Source organism: Apis cerana, linkage group LG7 (genome assembly GCF_029169275.1).
Source record: "Apis cerana isolate GH-2021 linkage group LG7, AcerK_1.0, whole genome shotgun sequence".
NCBI classification, from domain to species: Eukaryota; Metazoa; Arthropoda; class Insecta; order Hymenoptera; family Apidae; genus Apis; species Apis cerana.
Genome location: NC_083858.1, coordinates 12,314,346 through 12,330,858, shown reverse-complemented (window position 1 = coordinate 12,330,858; position 16,513 = coordinate 12,314,346). Strand labels below are relative to the sequence as shown.

Here is a 16,513-nt window from a genome sequence, read left to right as displayed (position 1 = left end):
ATATAAAAGTATAAAATATTAATATAATTCTTTAAAGAGTTTCTAAACAAGAATCGGAAAATTATTTCAGAGACAAAATTTGCGAGGAATTCTTCCATTTGGAAGATGCAAAACAATCTCAATCTTTCGAGGATCTCGACTTCGTGTCGGAAACATTGACTCCCGATTCTAAAATCGTTGCGAAAGATCGTTGATCCTCGCGAGCGACCTTCGCGAAGATACAAGAAAGGTCGTACCCGGACGTTCTCAAATTTTTGCTAAAACCCGTCCCCACGGTTTTTCTAAGTATTGGCTCCCTCTCGTTGATCGTCACAAAGACTCTTATACAAGAAGAGAGGTAACCGAGAAGAAGCCAAACAGAAAGGAGAGGGAAAGATCGCGATGGCCTCGACGTGCCAGCTCCGCCTCGCGAGGCGCGCAGCCACCAAGTGAAAGTGGGATTTTGCTTTCTACCCGTGACCAGTGACAAGCGCGCCGTGCTCGCGAACGTCTCTTTTATACCGTGAGGATGTGTCCACTCGTTGTCCGTTGATGAACCAACGACACACATACGACGTGTCGAAAAAAAACCGCCAATTTCAATCTCGTTACGATGACAGTGTTATTCTGACAGTTGGGCGAACAGCCTCGAGATCGTTACGAAAAAGTGCGCGGTGTGAACAAGTGCGAAAGGTAAAATGTCGAGACGCAAAAAGAACGATAACCGGCTAACTGATGTGATTTTGACGTTTCTGATTCTTGGTTGCTCCTTCTTTTCAACGAATTGTCAACAAGGTACGTTTCTTTTTTTCTGAAAATACACCCGCGAAAAGTACCCCTTTAGAACAGCAAATTCGAGTGCATCTTACTTTGCGTTCCGACCGAGAGGGCGCGTTACTGATGTTATCCGCGCAATCCTTTCATGGATAAAGCACAGAGTAAATGCGAATGTCCTCGCGGACATATGTGTCGTGGAAGATTTATGGGATTCCAGGTTGTCTCGGTTGAATTTTTACTGCCCTACAACGGGGCGCCCTCAGATTCTTCGAAGTACAATAATATATTGTTGCCGTGTGATTTACGAGCGGACTTGGAAGTTTGTTCAACCACGGCACTGAAAGATCCCGTTTGATTTTGACAACGTAATACGAGTGGAATGTGTAGGTGGTATTTATGTAATCCGGCGAGTCGACGGTGTATGACTGTCACGATTCACTGGGTACGGTAAAATCTCTCTGCCTTAATTCGTATTCTTTGTCGTTTTAACAGCGAACAAAATTTTCGATCAGTTGCTGTGAAATATTAATTGGAATTTTTTATCGTATTAGATATTTCAATTATATGTAAGTTATTTTATAGATTAACACTTTTTAGTAATATTTTTTTTTTTTTGCCCTTATTTTAGAAGCAAGATATAACAATCATATAATCTTGATTTTAATATAATCTTACTACGTAATAATAGATGAAGAGATTGTAGATATGATCGGATAATGGTACGTGCAAATTTTTGTGTGCAAATATTTATACTAATAATACTTCGTGTAACCCGGCCTTAAACCTATAGATGAGATAAATGGATAACCGCAATACTAGATAGTTTGATTTCGTGACCTGGTACATTGCGATACAATACGCAATACAATAGAACCACAATTCTGTACGAGTGTTACAATCGCGTACCACGATAAGGCAATTGAACTTCTATTGTTATGTGCAATAACGATTTCGATACATACGATTATCATGATTCCTTAAAACGGATATATCTAATTTCAATCGTGAATGATAAAATTGACATGATAATTCTACTATTGTACTATTTTTTTCTATTATCGTACATCATATAACATTCATAAAAAAATATCGAAATTCAAAATCATTTTACGCTCATTAAATACTAAATTGAATTCATAAAATTAAGAAAAAAAAATATGATTCAAGTGAATTTCATGTTTGTGGGGTAATTGCTGGGCGTTAATAGAATCATAAATTAAACTAATCAGATCAAAAGTAAAAGGTTCTCGTAATTTATGATGCATAGTATATTCAATGATGATAAATTTGTTTATGTTTCATTCATTGATTTATTTTTTTTTAATAAAGAAAAATTAAAAATATAAATTTTAATTTGTTATTCAAATCTGAATTCTAAAAATAATGTTTTCTTTTTAACAATAGAATGCTAATTGTGCCATTTTTTTATTTTAAATCGTCAATAAATATAGAAACATAAATACAAAGCAAATGACTTTTTTCATGTTTTATTCAAAAAACTTAGTTTCCATTTCTTGAAAAGATTATGATATATATAAATAGCGTATTATTGCTTTACAACTTTAAAGACTAATTGAAAATATGGATATTAATTATTTTGTCACGACTTATAACTGTAAATTGAAATCTCAGATATATCCTCATTCGTGTTGTGGGCGTGCAAGACATACGGTTTCCATATAAATGATTTCTGTGAAATATGACACTTTCATCGTGCACCTCATGACCTCGCTCTTTTCACGTAAGTTTTAGTAATACTCATCTTACGGATTTCATAATAGATAAAATTCTTAAATTGCATAACCAAATTTATCATGAAGTTAATCATCAAATTAAAAAAGTCCAAAACACGAATTAAATTTTTCCAAAATAATTCATAACGCATTCTGTTTATGAAGTATTGAAATATTTATATTTCCATTATTCTATAAATAGTGTTACGAGATGAGTAAGATATATTCATATTCATTTTTCTCATTTGAATCATTAACCTTGAAAAAGAAACCTCTCTAGAGAAAGTTCGTGCCAATATGCGTAGCAATATCTATGCATGTAGTTATTTCCTTACGCCTCGTTTCTATATCGATCATTCGTTTAAATCTTGTGACTTTCCAACTTTCAATTTTAAAAAAGCACTATAAACTAGTAATATTTATAACTCTGATAGATGAATAATATCGAATTAGAGAATTTTTTAAATATCGATCAAAAAAAATTTTATCGCATTTCTACACAAAATTTGACAAATAAATATTAATGATAAATTAATGATGCCAATTTGCACGTGCAATTATTCATTAATCGTGTATACGATAGTGGAATTCGAATATCGCGTATCGAGAATCTACGATTTAATTATGAAGTATCGTAATAACGGCGTATTCGCACATGGAAAGTGCGTATCGAGCGTCGAATCTTTGACGAGGCGCGGTTCTTATTTAGGCTTCGTTTTCACTAGGATTGTAGGCCAGAAAATGGCACGATCGTGTGGCTGTTTCATTGCGTGCAGACACGAATCTTTCGCCTTTTACACTCGCTTTGAATAAGAAAAGTCACGGTACAATAAGCATGAAACGTGTTATTTCAAAATATCGTCATACCAGTCAAATGTAGTTCTGCGACCTGCAGTTGAACATAAATGCATTATTGAATGGGAGAAAAGGCGCGAGCGATTTTAATCGGTTTTAAATCGTGTGACGAGGTTACATCATCTCGTTTATACATACGTTTACATGGAACGTACAAATAAAGGCTTCGTGAAATATAACAAAGATGTATGTTTATGTATGTTTATGTATGTTACGATATTTATGTACATATTAACAGAGTTGTATTATTATAGAGTCATAATTTTATATATTTCTGCAGGAGTAGTAAAGAATGGATGTAAATATATGTATTTTCCGACATGAGTAAGAGCATTGTTAATAAGGCCACTGTATTTTGAGATATGACTATTCATTTGTGAAAGTTGATAAGTTTTCTGAACAACAATACAGTATTTTTTACTAGAAAATATTCGACAAAGGTAGTATGAGTCTATACACATTATCGTATGATATATTAGTGAATTAATTTTTAACAAAATAAAATTATGATGAATAATGTATAAATTTTCCAGTGAAAAAGCCATCGATACTTTAGCAAGTACTTCAAGTTAAGAATTCGTGTGAACGTATGTGCGGAGAGTAGACGCGATCAAGTCGAAGGACGATTGAAAGGAGAACGGCTACACTCGCCCCATTATTTATATACAACTTCGTTGCTTAAGCTTGGCACGCGCGACTTCTCGCTCCTTTCGTGTATGTACACCCGTTAGAATTCAGCCAGACACTTCCTGTTGTCTCGATCGTGAAAGTACCAAACGAGTTTTATGAAAATACTAGTATTGGCATATAAGTGGTTTCGAATTACGTCAATAGATCGATGAATTGGCCAACAGCTGAAAATATCGAATACGGATGGTATCAACACCGGATACTATAAAACGTATGATCAAGTTCCGCTAAAAGATCTAGAATGACATTGATCGAATAAATCACCATAATTTTATATAATTAAATATCGATGAATTTGCAATGAATTTTATTACTATTATAACACGCAAAAAGTTTATTATGTTCTCTAAAAAGCATTAAACACTGATGTAACGGTTCGAGGAAAGATTGTATTAGTATGAAACTAAATATATAATGCGAAGTAACATATTTCCATTGACATTTAGTCACATAGCACTTACCACAAGCACTTATCCATGCATATGCTGTTAATAACGCAATAATTAATAGCGTTGATCAATAAATTGTTAAATCTGAAAAATATTTACTCGTATAAAAACAGATTTATTATGTACAATCAAGAATTAACAGTTTCTAAAAATAACTTTAACATATTTAAATCGTATTAATAGTATATAAAATATTATATAATAGTAATCAAAAAGAAACGCAATCTAATTTTCTTTTCTATATATATCGAACTATGGTAATTAAGAGGCGGAATCTAAAGTGCAAGTGAACTTTAGTAATCTACGATTAAAATGACGCGTGTGCGTCTAGCAATGAAAAATCAAACCGTATGCCAAGAAAGGAATTGCAAGAAAGCCAGCACAATTAACGTATTCAAATAGCGTAACCACGCCTTAATTTATATTCGCTCTCGGATTTCGAAGGTCTGGAGCTTTGTCGATTCCATCGCGGACACACCCACGGAACTATTCCAGTTACGACATTTGCCACTGATACAACCCTTTTCAAGAATATCCCGCGGTGTTACCAGTCAGAATATTTCGCTCACTCTTCCTAGGAAATATAATATTCTGCTGAATAAGACTATCGTGAGCCAAAATTTATGCGCACTTTGTGTAACCATAATTTATTTTATAGCACGAACAGAGTGCTAGGGAAAGATTTAAGAAAATGTATCATTTGTTGAATTGAACAAAAAATTTTTTTAAGAAAATATTCAATTCGTAAACATTTTGTTCGAGAAAAGGAATAATATTATACTTGTATAGATGTTCAACATGAAGATAGCGAAACTTACTTAATATTACGAAAAGAAACTGGAGTAAAGAATCTTTTTATAGGAAGTTTGAAAAAAGTTTCTTGGATACATAATACATTCTATTCCTTACGATTTAGAAATTTAATTCCTTTCTTAAAATTGTTGCAAAAATTGTTTCCTGCAACGATACATTACACACCTTCAGGAATCGAAGTGTTAATATTAATTTAAAGATTTTGCTTAATTGCTTTTAATTCGATGGAAGAAAGTTTAAATATAAAGTAATACGAAAGTAGAACATACTTTTTCTAAATTGAAAGCTAAAGAAAAAGGAGAACATCGATGTAACTAAATTCTCGAAGAAGAAAAGATTATCGCTGCGTGTCGAATAAAAATTAAGTTTGATCATCTTGAACGTAAAAAGTGGATCAAATTTTTTCTAATCGAAAGTTGGAAAAAGTTGGAACTTAAATACTATATATATCTAATACAACAACGTCATATTGTAATAATACATACGTAATATCTTACGTATTTGAAAACTCTAATATGAGAATCTAAATGATCGCTTAATTATACAGCGTGACGGGAAATTTGTCAAGTTTTCCGCGGAAAGTCAAGAAAATGAAATAGACTGTTTCCAGATGCAAAAGGCATTACAAAACACTAAGAAACAATGATGGAAAGTGTCTTCGCTTTCTTTCGGAAAGACTCGGAACAGTTTCTCACGGAACATGCTAGTTAAGTCCGTGAAAGAGCAACTATGATTTATACATGATTGTGCGAATCGAGCACACCCATTTTCTATTTTCGATGCTCTGATTTTTCCCATTTGTTTACTCTACGATGTACTCTTAATTTTTACGTACAATGTATTTTTTTTCCCCCAAGAAAATCAAACTTTGAATTTTGTACAAAATTTCGAAACTTTTAATTTTTTAGATTTAAAAATTTTTAATCTTTTAAATCTTCTTCTTGAAATATCGTTACAGAGAATCAACGAATTTCCACTCAAGGATCAGCCGAGACTTGGGACCAATTATCGCATCTGATACCGACAAACTCGGTGTACGAGCAACAAGATAAAAATGCATCCCCTCCTGTTAACAATCCAGGAGAGGCGTTATTACGCTCCTTGGACGAGAATAACGTCATGGAGACGTCGAAAACGAACGGGAAGATGAACGAACGTGAAGAGGAAACGGATGAAGAAGTCTACGAGGACGAATACGAGGTTGAAACCGAATCAAAAGTGCAACACGAGACTTCGAAACTCTCCAAGATCACCGATGACACGGTGAAACACGAAAAATCTTCCCAGGATTTATCTTCTCACGCGGAAGACACTTCGTCCAGGGACGAAGATTATGTGGAAGATCCCTCGACAAGTCAATATGACGCCTATTATTATTACGATGATTATGGAAATACCAATAAATCACGATACGAGGCCGTAGGTAAGATGCAATTCGAAAACTGTTTAAATTCTGTAACATTTAAGAGATTCTATGAGTTAGAATAATTTCAAAGCATACAATTAAGTGAAATTCGAAAACGATCAATTAATTTTCTTATCTTTTGATAAAGATAGAAATTAAAAGATCATACAAAATCGATTACTTCCTGTCATAACGCAAACACGCGGCTACGTTTTAAATTTATCTTTTTTCTTCGTGATATAACACGACAATATGATCCTTGTAAACGCGTTCTGTATTATGTAAACTCGTTTCATCACTTGGCACTGTGGAAAGTCTCATGCATAGACAGAAGGAAACGCAACAGATGTGTATACCATAAATGCTCGAGTTCCTTCCGCATCATTATCCTTAAGATTCTCCAAATTTTGCAGCGAACGCTGACACCCTCGACTATCCAGACGCGGAGGAAGAGGAAAAGGAGACGGAGGAATTGGAGAAAGAAGAAGAAACGAGAAAATCGGAAAATAACGAATACGATTCGTCGGAGACGGAAGAGGAAAATTTAGATACTCGTCACACGGCGAATGTAAACGACTCTTCGTCGGATCTTTTCGACGAGAAGGATTTGGACACGCCGATTTCGATGACGAACAACGAGGACGGTTCCTCGATGGAGGGCAGTCATAAAATGTACGCTTTTCTCGGACCACCGATCGCGAAAATGAATTCCACTTCCGTGGACAGTTCCATTTTGATCGGTGGAGCTGTGGTATCGGTGGTAACAACCAAGAGCGTGGTCAACGGCACGATTTCCATTCCAACGACAGCTGCTCCGACCACCACTGAACAGGTTGCAGCACCACCTTCGTCCACGTCGCTTGGAACCACCGAACAACCCGTGACGACAATAACGACCGAAGATACTTCCAGAATATTGGCTTCCGTGCAAACGAGCCGTAGCATATCCGGTGCACGGTTCTTACCATTTCCTGTGATAGATCGTGTCGAGCCGATCGGCAGTCATAACAATGAAAAGAAAACGTCTCCGCCTCCAGAGTCGACGGAAAGTGTTAGTGACAAATTAGACAGGGTACAGTCCGAGTTGTCCAATGGTTTTCTCGCCGGTGGCTTCAGAACTGCCGGCAATACGCTTCAATTGGATGTTCTGAACGAACGTGATCGAAATAATCGTAGGAGGTACACTACAACTGCTAAGGCACCGGTTATCAACAAGTTTGTACCTCGTCGATATAACGATAAAAGGATTGACCATGTTACGCCGAAGTCGAAGATTGAGACGACGCTCGATAGCCTGGAAGGACTGTTACCTCGTGATTATGTTACAAGAAGTTCGATGTCAATGCTTCCGAAGACTGGATTTAGGTTGGTGATGTTTTAAAATTTTATGTTATCCTAATCTTTTTAAGATTGTGTATATAAGAAAGATATATTATAATGTTCTTTAGATGGCCTACAAAGAGCACGACAGAACGAACCACAACTCAGGTCACGCCAACTACTTCCGTTACTACGAAAAAACCTAAAACTAACGTGATCATTCAAGATATTCGCTCCTTCCTACCACCTGGATACGAATTAAAGAAAGAGGATGCGGCTGTTACAGAAAGTTCTCTATTAAGCGATATTCTTGCGAAATCTAAGGTTGATATATCGTCGTTATTGCCTGCAGATTATGAGAAGAAGAAAAATGAAGGAAACTCAAAAAACAAAGTAATTACAACAACAGCGAAGAATTTAGATGTTTCCGCAGAGAAATCAATAGTCGATGTAAAAATTCAGGATTTATTCGCCAAATCCAAGTTTGATATTTCTTCTTTCGTACCGCGTGATTACGAACAGAAAATTAAGAATTTCTCTTTAGAAACGAAAGATGTTCACACTGAGAATGCAAATAAATTTAATATCACTACGACAACAGAATCTACTTCAACTACGATAAAGTCTAAATTTGTCTTTCCTAGTTCTCTTGGCAGAACAGGAAAACCAATTCATAAAATTACCACATCACCGAAACCACGAACAGACATACTTGTCACGCCAAAAATACGAACTGGTTGGCCTACCAGGTAAATACTTTATTTTTATATTATTTTGTATTATCTAGATGATTTATGAAGATTTAAATTTGAACATTGAATATAAACTTAATGAAATTAAGGCTAAAATTAAGCCAACTTGGTATCAAACTTTTGTTTGAAATATATTTCAGACCTACCACAGAATTTAAGTGGCCTACTCCATCAACTACCACGCCAATCTCGATAGAAGAACTTCTGGCTCGAGCCACGATGAGTGTTTCTGAATTACTTGTTCCAATAACCAAAGTATTGTCAACCACTTCAACGACCACAACTACAACAACGACACCAAGACCTACTACACCAGGAATTTGCGAACAAGATTGTGAAGTCGCTGGAACTATAAGAATAATTGGTAATGCAAGTTGGGTACCGGAATTGCTTGATCGAAATACTCAAGAATGGCAGAATCTTGCCAATGAAATTGAACGAGAGGTATTCATATGAATTTATTATTAAATTAGAAAATATTTATTTTACATGCTTATGAGATATATATTTAATTTTTAATAGATGAACTTTGTATTCTCAAAATCTGCTGTTCTGGCAAAATGGTATAAAAAAATAAGAATTGATTCATTCAGGTAATAAAAGCAATATATTAAATTTTTAAAATTATCACAAAAATTACTATTTATTTAATCAATAAATTTATTAATCAATAAATTTATGAATTCTCTTTCTTTTTAGCGAGGGTAGTATTTTAGTAGATTATTTTGTTGAATTAGCCAATATGCAGCAGAAAATTAATACGCAAGATTTAAAAGTTATTTTTCACGATTCTTTAAGAACGTATAATACAAATAAATGGAATGAGACGAAAACAAAGGATTCGATAAAACTTGGATCATTTACGATCGATCCAAAATATACGGATTTTGTGGGTATGTTATATTATTAGTAAATAAATATTTTAAATAAAATTTAAAATCTTCATATTTATTTTAAAAATAATTCTTTTTTAGTGATACCTAAAGCAACTCCTCCTCAATATATTGAAAAAGACGATAGACTATTTCCACAATGGGCAATTGCTGTAATTGTAATTGGTGTCGGTGGATTACTCTTTATCATTATATTTGGCGTTTCTGTTGTAAATATAAAATTATTAAATTATTAAATTATTAAATTATAATATAAAATTACAAAAGCAAACATTGAAAATATTGATGTAGAATTAATATTTACTAAAATATAATTATATAATTTTCAGCTAATAAATCGTCACAATGGTTCAAAATTAAAACCATCTATATCTACAATTTACGAAGAAAAAATAGCAAAAAGTATGTCAACCCATAGATCTAGTGATTATTCAAAACCAGTACATACGATTTGGACTGATCCAGACGTTTCTTGGAATGATAAATCTTTCGAATCGACTTCCAATAAGGTAAGATTCTAAATATATATATATTTATTCGTATTTTTTTAATTTTTATTCATTAAAGAAATCATTAAATTTGTATTCATTTTATTTTCAAGATACTTGTCGAAAAATCTTTTCAAGAAAATAAAAAATATAATATGTATGATAGTTGGAGATCGGAATGGAATGGTTATTATTACAATGGATCTCATACCAGCAATAAATATGGTGGTTATGATATTACAAATTTATCGAATCATAATCTTCCAAATTACGATACAAATGTATCAAGTCATGATCTTTCTAATTATGATACAAATTTATCAAGACATGATCGTTCTGATTATGATACAAATCTATCAAGACATGATCGTCCTGATTATAATACAAATATATCGAGACTTGATCGATCTGATTATGATACAAATATATTGAGGCACGATCGTCCTGATTATAATACAAATATATTGAGACATGATCATTCTGATTATGATACAAATATATCATGTCATGATTTTCCTAATTATGATACGAATATATCCTGTCGTAATCTTCCTGATATCGATACAAATATGTCACGTCATAATCTTCCTAATTATGATACAAATTTTTAAAGTTTATTGTAATAAAATAAAATTTCTATTAATTCCATTTTTACTTAATTTATTCAGTGCCTTAAATAAATTTGACAAAATTTTAGATTTAATTTAGATAGATTCAAATTTAATAAATTAACAATATTAAATATATTAATAATAAAATATAAAAATTATATGGATATGGATTTTATGTAATATTTTATTTATAATTGTTTTATTTAAAATTTTTTACTATTTTTCATAGTATACAATATATTATTTTATATTAATCAAATATTATTTTATCATAAAATAAATTTTTTACAAATAAATTATATAATAGATATCATTATATAGTTTATTATAATCTATTATTATTCTATTAAAGTTGAAAAAATACTCAAAAAAAAAAATTAACCAAGTTTTAACTAAGTATTCGATTTGAATAGTCTAATATATATAAACACATTTATTTTGCAAGTTTATTATTTTAAAGATACATTAGTAAATTTAAGAATGCAATATCTATATTTTTTATTTATATTTTTTTTAAAGATTAAAATATATCGTAATATTTAAAAAAAAAATAACGAAAGTGTATTTAATTTCTTATTTTGTCTTTGATCATTTGCGCTAAAAGCAAATATAAACAAAAAGATTAAATAGTAAGAGAAGAATAAAGATGATTTAAAAATTACTGTCATCTTCAGAATATCGTAAATAAAGTTCACAAAGAATAGAAAATAATAAGAGAAAGATAGATATAAGGTAAGAAGTAAACGCCATCTCTTGAGAATTAAAAATATTTTTTCAAAAAATTATCTTTCTAAAAATATTCAAAGATGACGCTGAAAGTTACTTCTGATACTATCTCATTATTTTCAATCTTTCCTTTATGAGTTTCATTTACATTTTAAAGATGATATTAATTTTTAAATTATGTTTATTTTTTTCTTACTGTTTACTCTTCTTGTTTATTTTTATATAATTTGATGTAAATATCAGCAATCAAGAAATAATTTCAATATTCCATTATAAATATATAAATATATTAATCTTTTGACTAAAAATTTTATAAGTATATCTTCAATTGTAAATATATGCAAATTTTAAATTTTTATTATTCGAAAAAAGTTTATATATATATATATATATATATATATATATATATATATATAAATAAATATATATATATATAAATAATATATATATATATATATATATTCTATAAATATTTATTTGTGATACTTGTTTAGATTTTAAAAAATTATTAAATACATAATTTTTTATCATTCATTTATTGATTCTATTACAAAAATTTCCTTTCTCATTTTAGTTAAAAATAATCAATAATATTAAGTGAATATTTAAAATATTTTATATTTTTATAATATGAAAATATTTATTCTAAATTAAACTTATTGTTATTATAATTAAAAAAGAGGTCCATGAATTTATGCTTATTTCTATTTTTATGGTATAAATATTTTTAATTTACATATATAAAAACTTTTTTATATTCATTAAGATATACAATTTGTTTATAACCACACAAAAATATAGAAATATATAATAAATTTATAATAATTTACTTGGTAATGATAGCAATTCCATAATTGGAGAAACAGTTTTTTTTTCATGAATTACATGACGTTTAAGAATGCTCAAAAGTTTTTGATATAAGAAGGAATGTCTGTAAAATAAAAATATAAGATTTAAATTTCGTAATTTTATAATAATTGCAAAAATAAAAAAATTTAAGTTATTACCTGCTAGCTGGTTTACATATAGACAAATGATCTTGTGCAATTTCATAAAATTCACCTACACCAGGGTCTAAAAATAAATAAAAATAAATATTACAATTTTTGTTAAAAAATTTATAATATATAAAATTATATTAAATTATGATTTTTTAAATCATACCTGCTGAAGTGGATGTAACAAACTGAAATGGAACATTTAATGGTGTTACATGAGTAGGTTTAGTTTCGCTAAAACTAACAATCTCTATAGGGTATTCCTTCAACATATCAAGGAATTCATTGTGCAATTTTAATAATTGTGGTGATTCTAAACATAATCAAAAATTTTATAAATATATTTAAAAAATTTATTAATTAATACTGTTATATAGTTTTATATACCTTCACGAAGTTCCTGTACTTCAATTGACGGCCATAATACCATTTGTGTTGCTTGTTTTAATGCAGCTACACGAGAACCTCGATGTGGAGTACTATAAAATACTATACTACGTGTATTTTTACATACATTATTTTTATCGCCATTTTTCCATTCTGTAAAAAAGTCAATTATATTATTATATAGATAAATAAATTTATAAAATTTATAAAGATATTAATTTTTATAAAACTAACCATCTACGAGCATTTTTTTTACTAATAAACCACCCATTGAATGACAAACCCAAATCATAGGTCGTTTTCCAATACCCGCAGTTAATAATTTTTTTATATATTCTTCACTCCTTCCACCCATAGTGGCTCTAATCAGCAAATAATATAAATAAATTACAAATTTTTAATGTCAATTAAAATAATAACATTAATCATTTACTTTGCACTCTCTATTGGACATAGAGATGTCCACATTGACAAATTAGTATCATAATTTATCCCAATAACTCGAATAAATGGTACATCATCTGGTAACCAATCTTTAGGCCAACATTGTGTTTTATGTTGCTTATCATGGAAAATTTTCTTCATACAAACATCATCTCTAAAATCAGAAATTTTTAAACATATAAATATTTTCAATGAAATTTTAAATAGATTTTAAAAATAAAATTGTACCCATTGCAGGAAAATGGTCCATTTCCTCTAGAACTATTTTGAGGACAATCATCTAAAATTATTTCAAAATCTTGTCCTATTCTATCCCATTCGCGTTTTCTTAAATCATAAGTTAAATCTTTCAAAAATTCTTGAGAGTGATCATCTATCAAACTTGAAAAATCGATTCCATCTTGTATAAGACATGGATCTATAAATATATATTATAAATTATTTTTCAAAATTAATTTTAAATTGATATTTATTAGAATATTTATTTGTAAATTATTAGAATTATTAGAATATTGATGTATAATTTTTCATATTTATTAGATTAAATAATAACAAACCTACAACTCCATCTTCAGATGTATCAAAATTTCTTTGTCTCCATGTTATAAATACACCACCAAGTAATCCATGTAAGAAAATAACATCCAAATTTATATTTGCTGTAGTTTTATGCAAAGGATGAAGAAGATAGATACATCTTGGATATTTAACATATTTATTTTCATCGATATCTAAATTTGCTAATGCACGACTAGCTGGTGCTGATAATCTTACATTACTACTTTGAGACCATTCTACCAATGTGCCAATCCAACCTTGAAATGGAAATTCGAATAATGCATTACACATTTTAAGAATTTTAAAATTTTATTTTACATATATACCTGCTTGAAAAATATCTTGCAAATATTTTGAATGAAGTGAAATATTAGAAATTATTTTTGCAAGTAATATACACATATTAGTGTTATCATTAAAAATTTTCTTTATTATCATTAGTAACGAAAGACCACCACCATCAATAATATCTAAATAAAAAAAAAATTAATTACAAATATTTTAAATTATTATATATATATTTGTTACTTTACCTTTGCTATATTGTTCAAGACAAGAATGATGATATAGTGCTTGTACACAATTCTGTAATAATTCTTGATCCCATACTGTGGCTGGTGCTACAGCCAGCCCTAAGTTTGTTAAATCGTGATCAAGTATCAGACTATCCTGTTTTTATACTTTGTAAATAATTAAAATGCGCACAAAATAATTTGCACAATAGAAATTAAAACATTTTTTTATAATATATACTTACAGAAGGTGTATCTTTAAAATTTTTATTAAGAAATTGAATAAGACATGGATGTGTATTTTCACATAATGTGCTTAAATGAAGAAGTAATTGATGTATTTTTTCTATTACATCCTATGGAAATATAATCTTTCATTAAACATATAACTTAAATATAATTAAAATAAAAATTTGCTATACTACATACATGTAATTTATGTTGTACGTGATAATATGGTGGCTTTAAAAAAAATCTTGAATCAACATTTGGCATTCTTGCAAGTGAAATTGCAGTTTTGGCATCTAACATTTGTGCAATATGTTGATAATGCCAACCTATAATTTTTAATTAAAAATATAAAAAATATTTATATAAAATACTAATTATAAAATAAATACTTTTTAAATGTTTCAAGGAATTAAGAGTACAAAGAGCTTTCAAACGTTCTCTAACATCGCCATGCTGTGCAATGTATAATAATTTATATGCTACATTACGGGTTAATGATTTCCACCATTTCATTACAGTATGATTAAATGAAAGAGATTGTACTGGCACAGATGATTGTAAATTTTCAACTTTTCGTAACATGAGTACATCTAAAAGTATAATAAAAAGGTTTAATAAAGTATAATAAAAAGGTTTTATTTTACATAGAATTAATAAATCATTATATCTAATAAAATTTTTCACAAATACCTTTGAACCGAGGATCATCAACATAAATATATTGAGTATGTGGTTGTTCCAAACTCAAAACATTAGTAGGTACAGAAGATTGTAAAATTTGTGATACCTGTCGTAATTGATACAAAAACCAACAGCCACTATATGAAAAAATATTTATAATATATATGATATATTATTTTATTGTATTTTATGTAAACAATATTTATAAAAATGCAATAAACATAACTAACCCAACAATAACAATAGAAATCCCAGTTGATTTTACATACTCTATATATTTCTTATAAGTTTTTAATCTCATTGTAAAAACAATTATATTCTATCAAGAACATATATATATTTATATAATCTTAATATTTAAATATTATACATACATATATACATATATACATATATATATGTACATATATATATGTATATATGCCATGTGCCAAAAATAATCAAAATTAAGAATAGATAATTATTTTACGATCACACTTATATATTTATACATAATTATTGAAATATTATAATATTTTAGAGAATACTTATAATATTAGAAAAAAAAACAATTTATTAATGTCATATTATTTATCAATATATTTAAATATAATAGATATCATAGTATGTTTAAAGTTTAATGTTCATGACCAACAGAATAATGATAAAAAATATTTATAACCAAAAATATTAACAAATATTATATATAATAATAAAAAAAATATTTTTATACTAGCATGATATATTGATATACACATACAAAAAAAAAGAAATTTTTAATAATTCATATATATCGAAAATATCAAATTCTATTTAAATATGTATATTATATCAAAATTTTTATATATACCAATTTTTATTATAAATATTGTAGTATATAAATTAATAACTGTTTCAAATTAATTCTTATAAATTCTATAGTAAAATTCCAATAAAAATAAAAAAAAATAATAAAATTACAATTAAATTTCTATGTTACTGCGGATGAAGCATTAAGCAGTATAGAATAAATCGCAAGCAACCAATGCAAATGCGGCTGCGCCTGAATACGACAAGCGGCCTCGAGGCGCTGTTCGCGCACGAACTCTTCAGTCTTTTTGCTTCCCATTTTGTACCGTACAGTACGTCCACCGAAGTACTGACGTTTCGCTGTGCCATCGCATGGCCGACGTGTGCATTCCGAGGTTCACTTTCGCGTGGTACCCGCTGTGTCACAAGTATCACTTTTAAAA

At 29.4% G+C, this 16,513-nt stretch overlaps 2 protein-coding genes across 11 annotated transcripts; one reads left to right on the top strand and one right to left on the bottom strand.

Annotated features, from left to right (window-relative positions):
* The first annotated feature begins 408 nt into the window (after positions 1 to 408).
* LOC107999409 (mucin-4) lies at positions 409 to 10,802 on the top strand. Of its 8 annotated transcripts, XM_062076918.1 has the most exons (13): positions 917 to 1,198; positions 1,385 to 1,475; positions 3,625 to 3,784; positions 3,878 to 4,058; positions 6,255 to 6,719; positions 7,115 to 8,066; positions 8,150 to 8,770; positions 8,914 to 9,217; positions 9,296 to 9,366; positions 9,473 to 9,666; positions 9,748 to 9,875; positions 9,996 to 10,175; positions 10,268 to 10,802. In XM_062076918.1, exons 5-13 carry the CDS (start codon positions 6,416 to 6,418, stop codon positions 10,763 to 10,765), a joined length of 3,252 nt encoding a protein of 1,083 aa, XP_061932902.1. In that variant the 5' UTR covers positions 917 to 1,198; positions 1,385 to 1,475; positions 3,625 to 3,784; positions 3,878 to 4,058; positions 6,255 to 6,415; the 3' UTR covers positions 10,766 to 10,802. The 8 variants fall into 8 exon arrangements, with proteins under 8 accessions (XP_016914706.2, XP_061932902.1, XP_016914711.2 ...); XM_017059222.3 differs by lacking the exon at positions 1,385 to 1,475; XM_017059219.3 differs by lacking the exons at positions 917 to 1,198; positions 1,385 to 1,475 and adding an exon at positions 2,977 to 3,530.
* A 1,396-nt stretch (positions 10,803 to 12,198) lies between these two features.
* On the bottom strand, positions 12,199 to 16,379 carry LOC107999460 (protein SERAC1-like). Of its 3 annotated transcripts, XM_028667487.2 has the most exons (16): positions 16,242 to 16,379; positions 15,533 to 15,621; positions 15,312 to 15,439; positions 15,011 to 15,211; positions 14,820 to 14,947; positions 14,636 to 14,746; positions 14,412 to 14,547; positions 14,205 to 14,348; positions 13,878 to 14,135; positions 13,549 to 13,738; positions 13,310 to 13,474; positions 13,111 to 13,238; positions 12,877 to 13,029; positions 12,656 to 12,802; positions 12,499 to 12,565; positions 12,199 to 12,422 (listed from the first exon to the last, which is right to left on the bottom strand). In XM_028667487.2, the coding sequence occupies exons 2-16, from the start codon at positions 15,601 to 15,603 to the stop codon at positions 12,308 to 12,310; spliced, it is 2,142 nt and encodes a 713-aa protein (XP_028523288.1). In that variant the 5' UTR covers positions 15,604 to 15,621; positions 16,242 to 16,379; the 3' UTR covers positions 12,199 to 12,307. The 3 variants fall into 3 exon arrangements, with proteins under 3 accessions (XP_028523288.1, XP_028523289.1, XP_016914812.1); XM_028667488.2 differs by lacking the exon at positions 16,242 to 16,379 and having other exon boundaries at positions 15,041 to 15,211; positions 15,533 to 15,830; XM_017059323.3 differs by lacking the exons at positions 14,205 to 14,348; positions 16,242 to 16,379 and having other exon boundaries at positions 15,533 to 15,830.
* Positions 16,380 to 16,513: the final 134 nt, after the last annotated feature.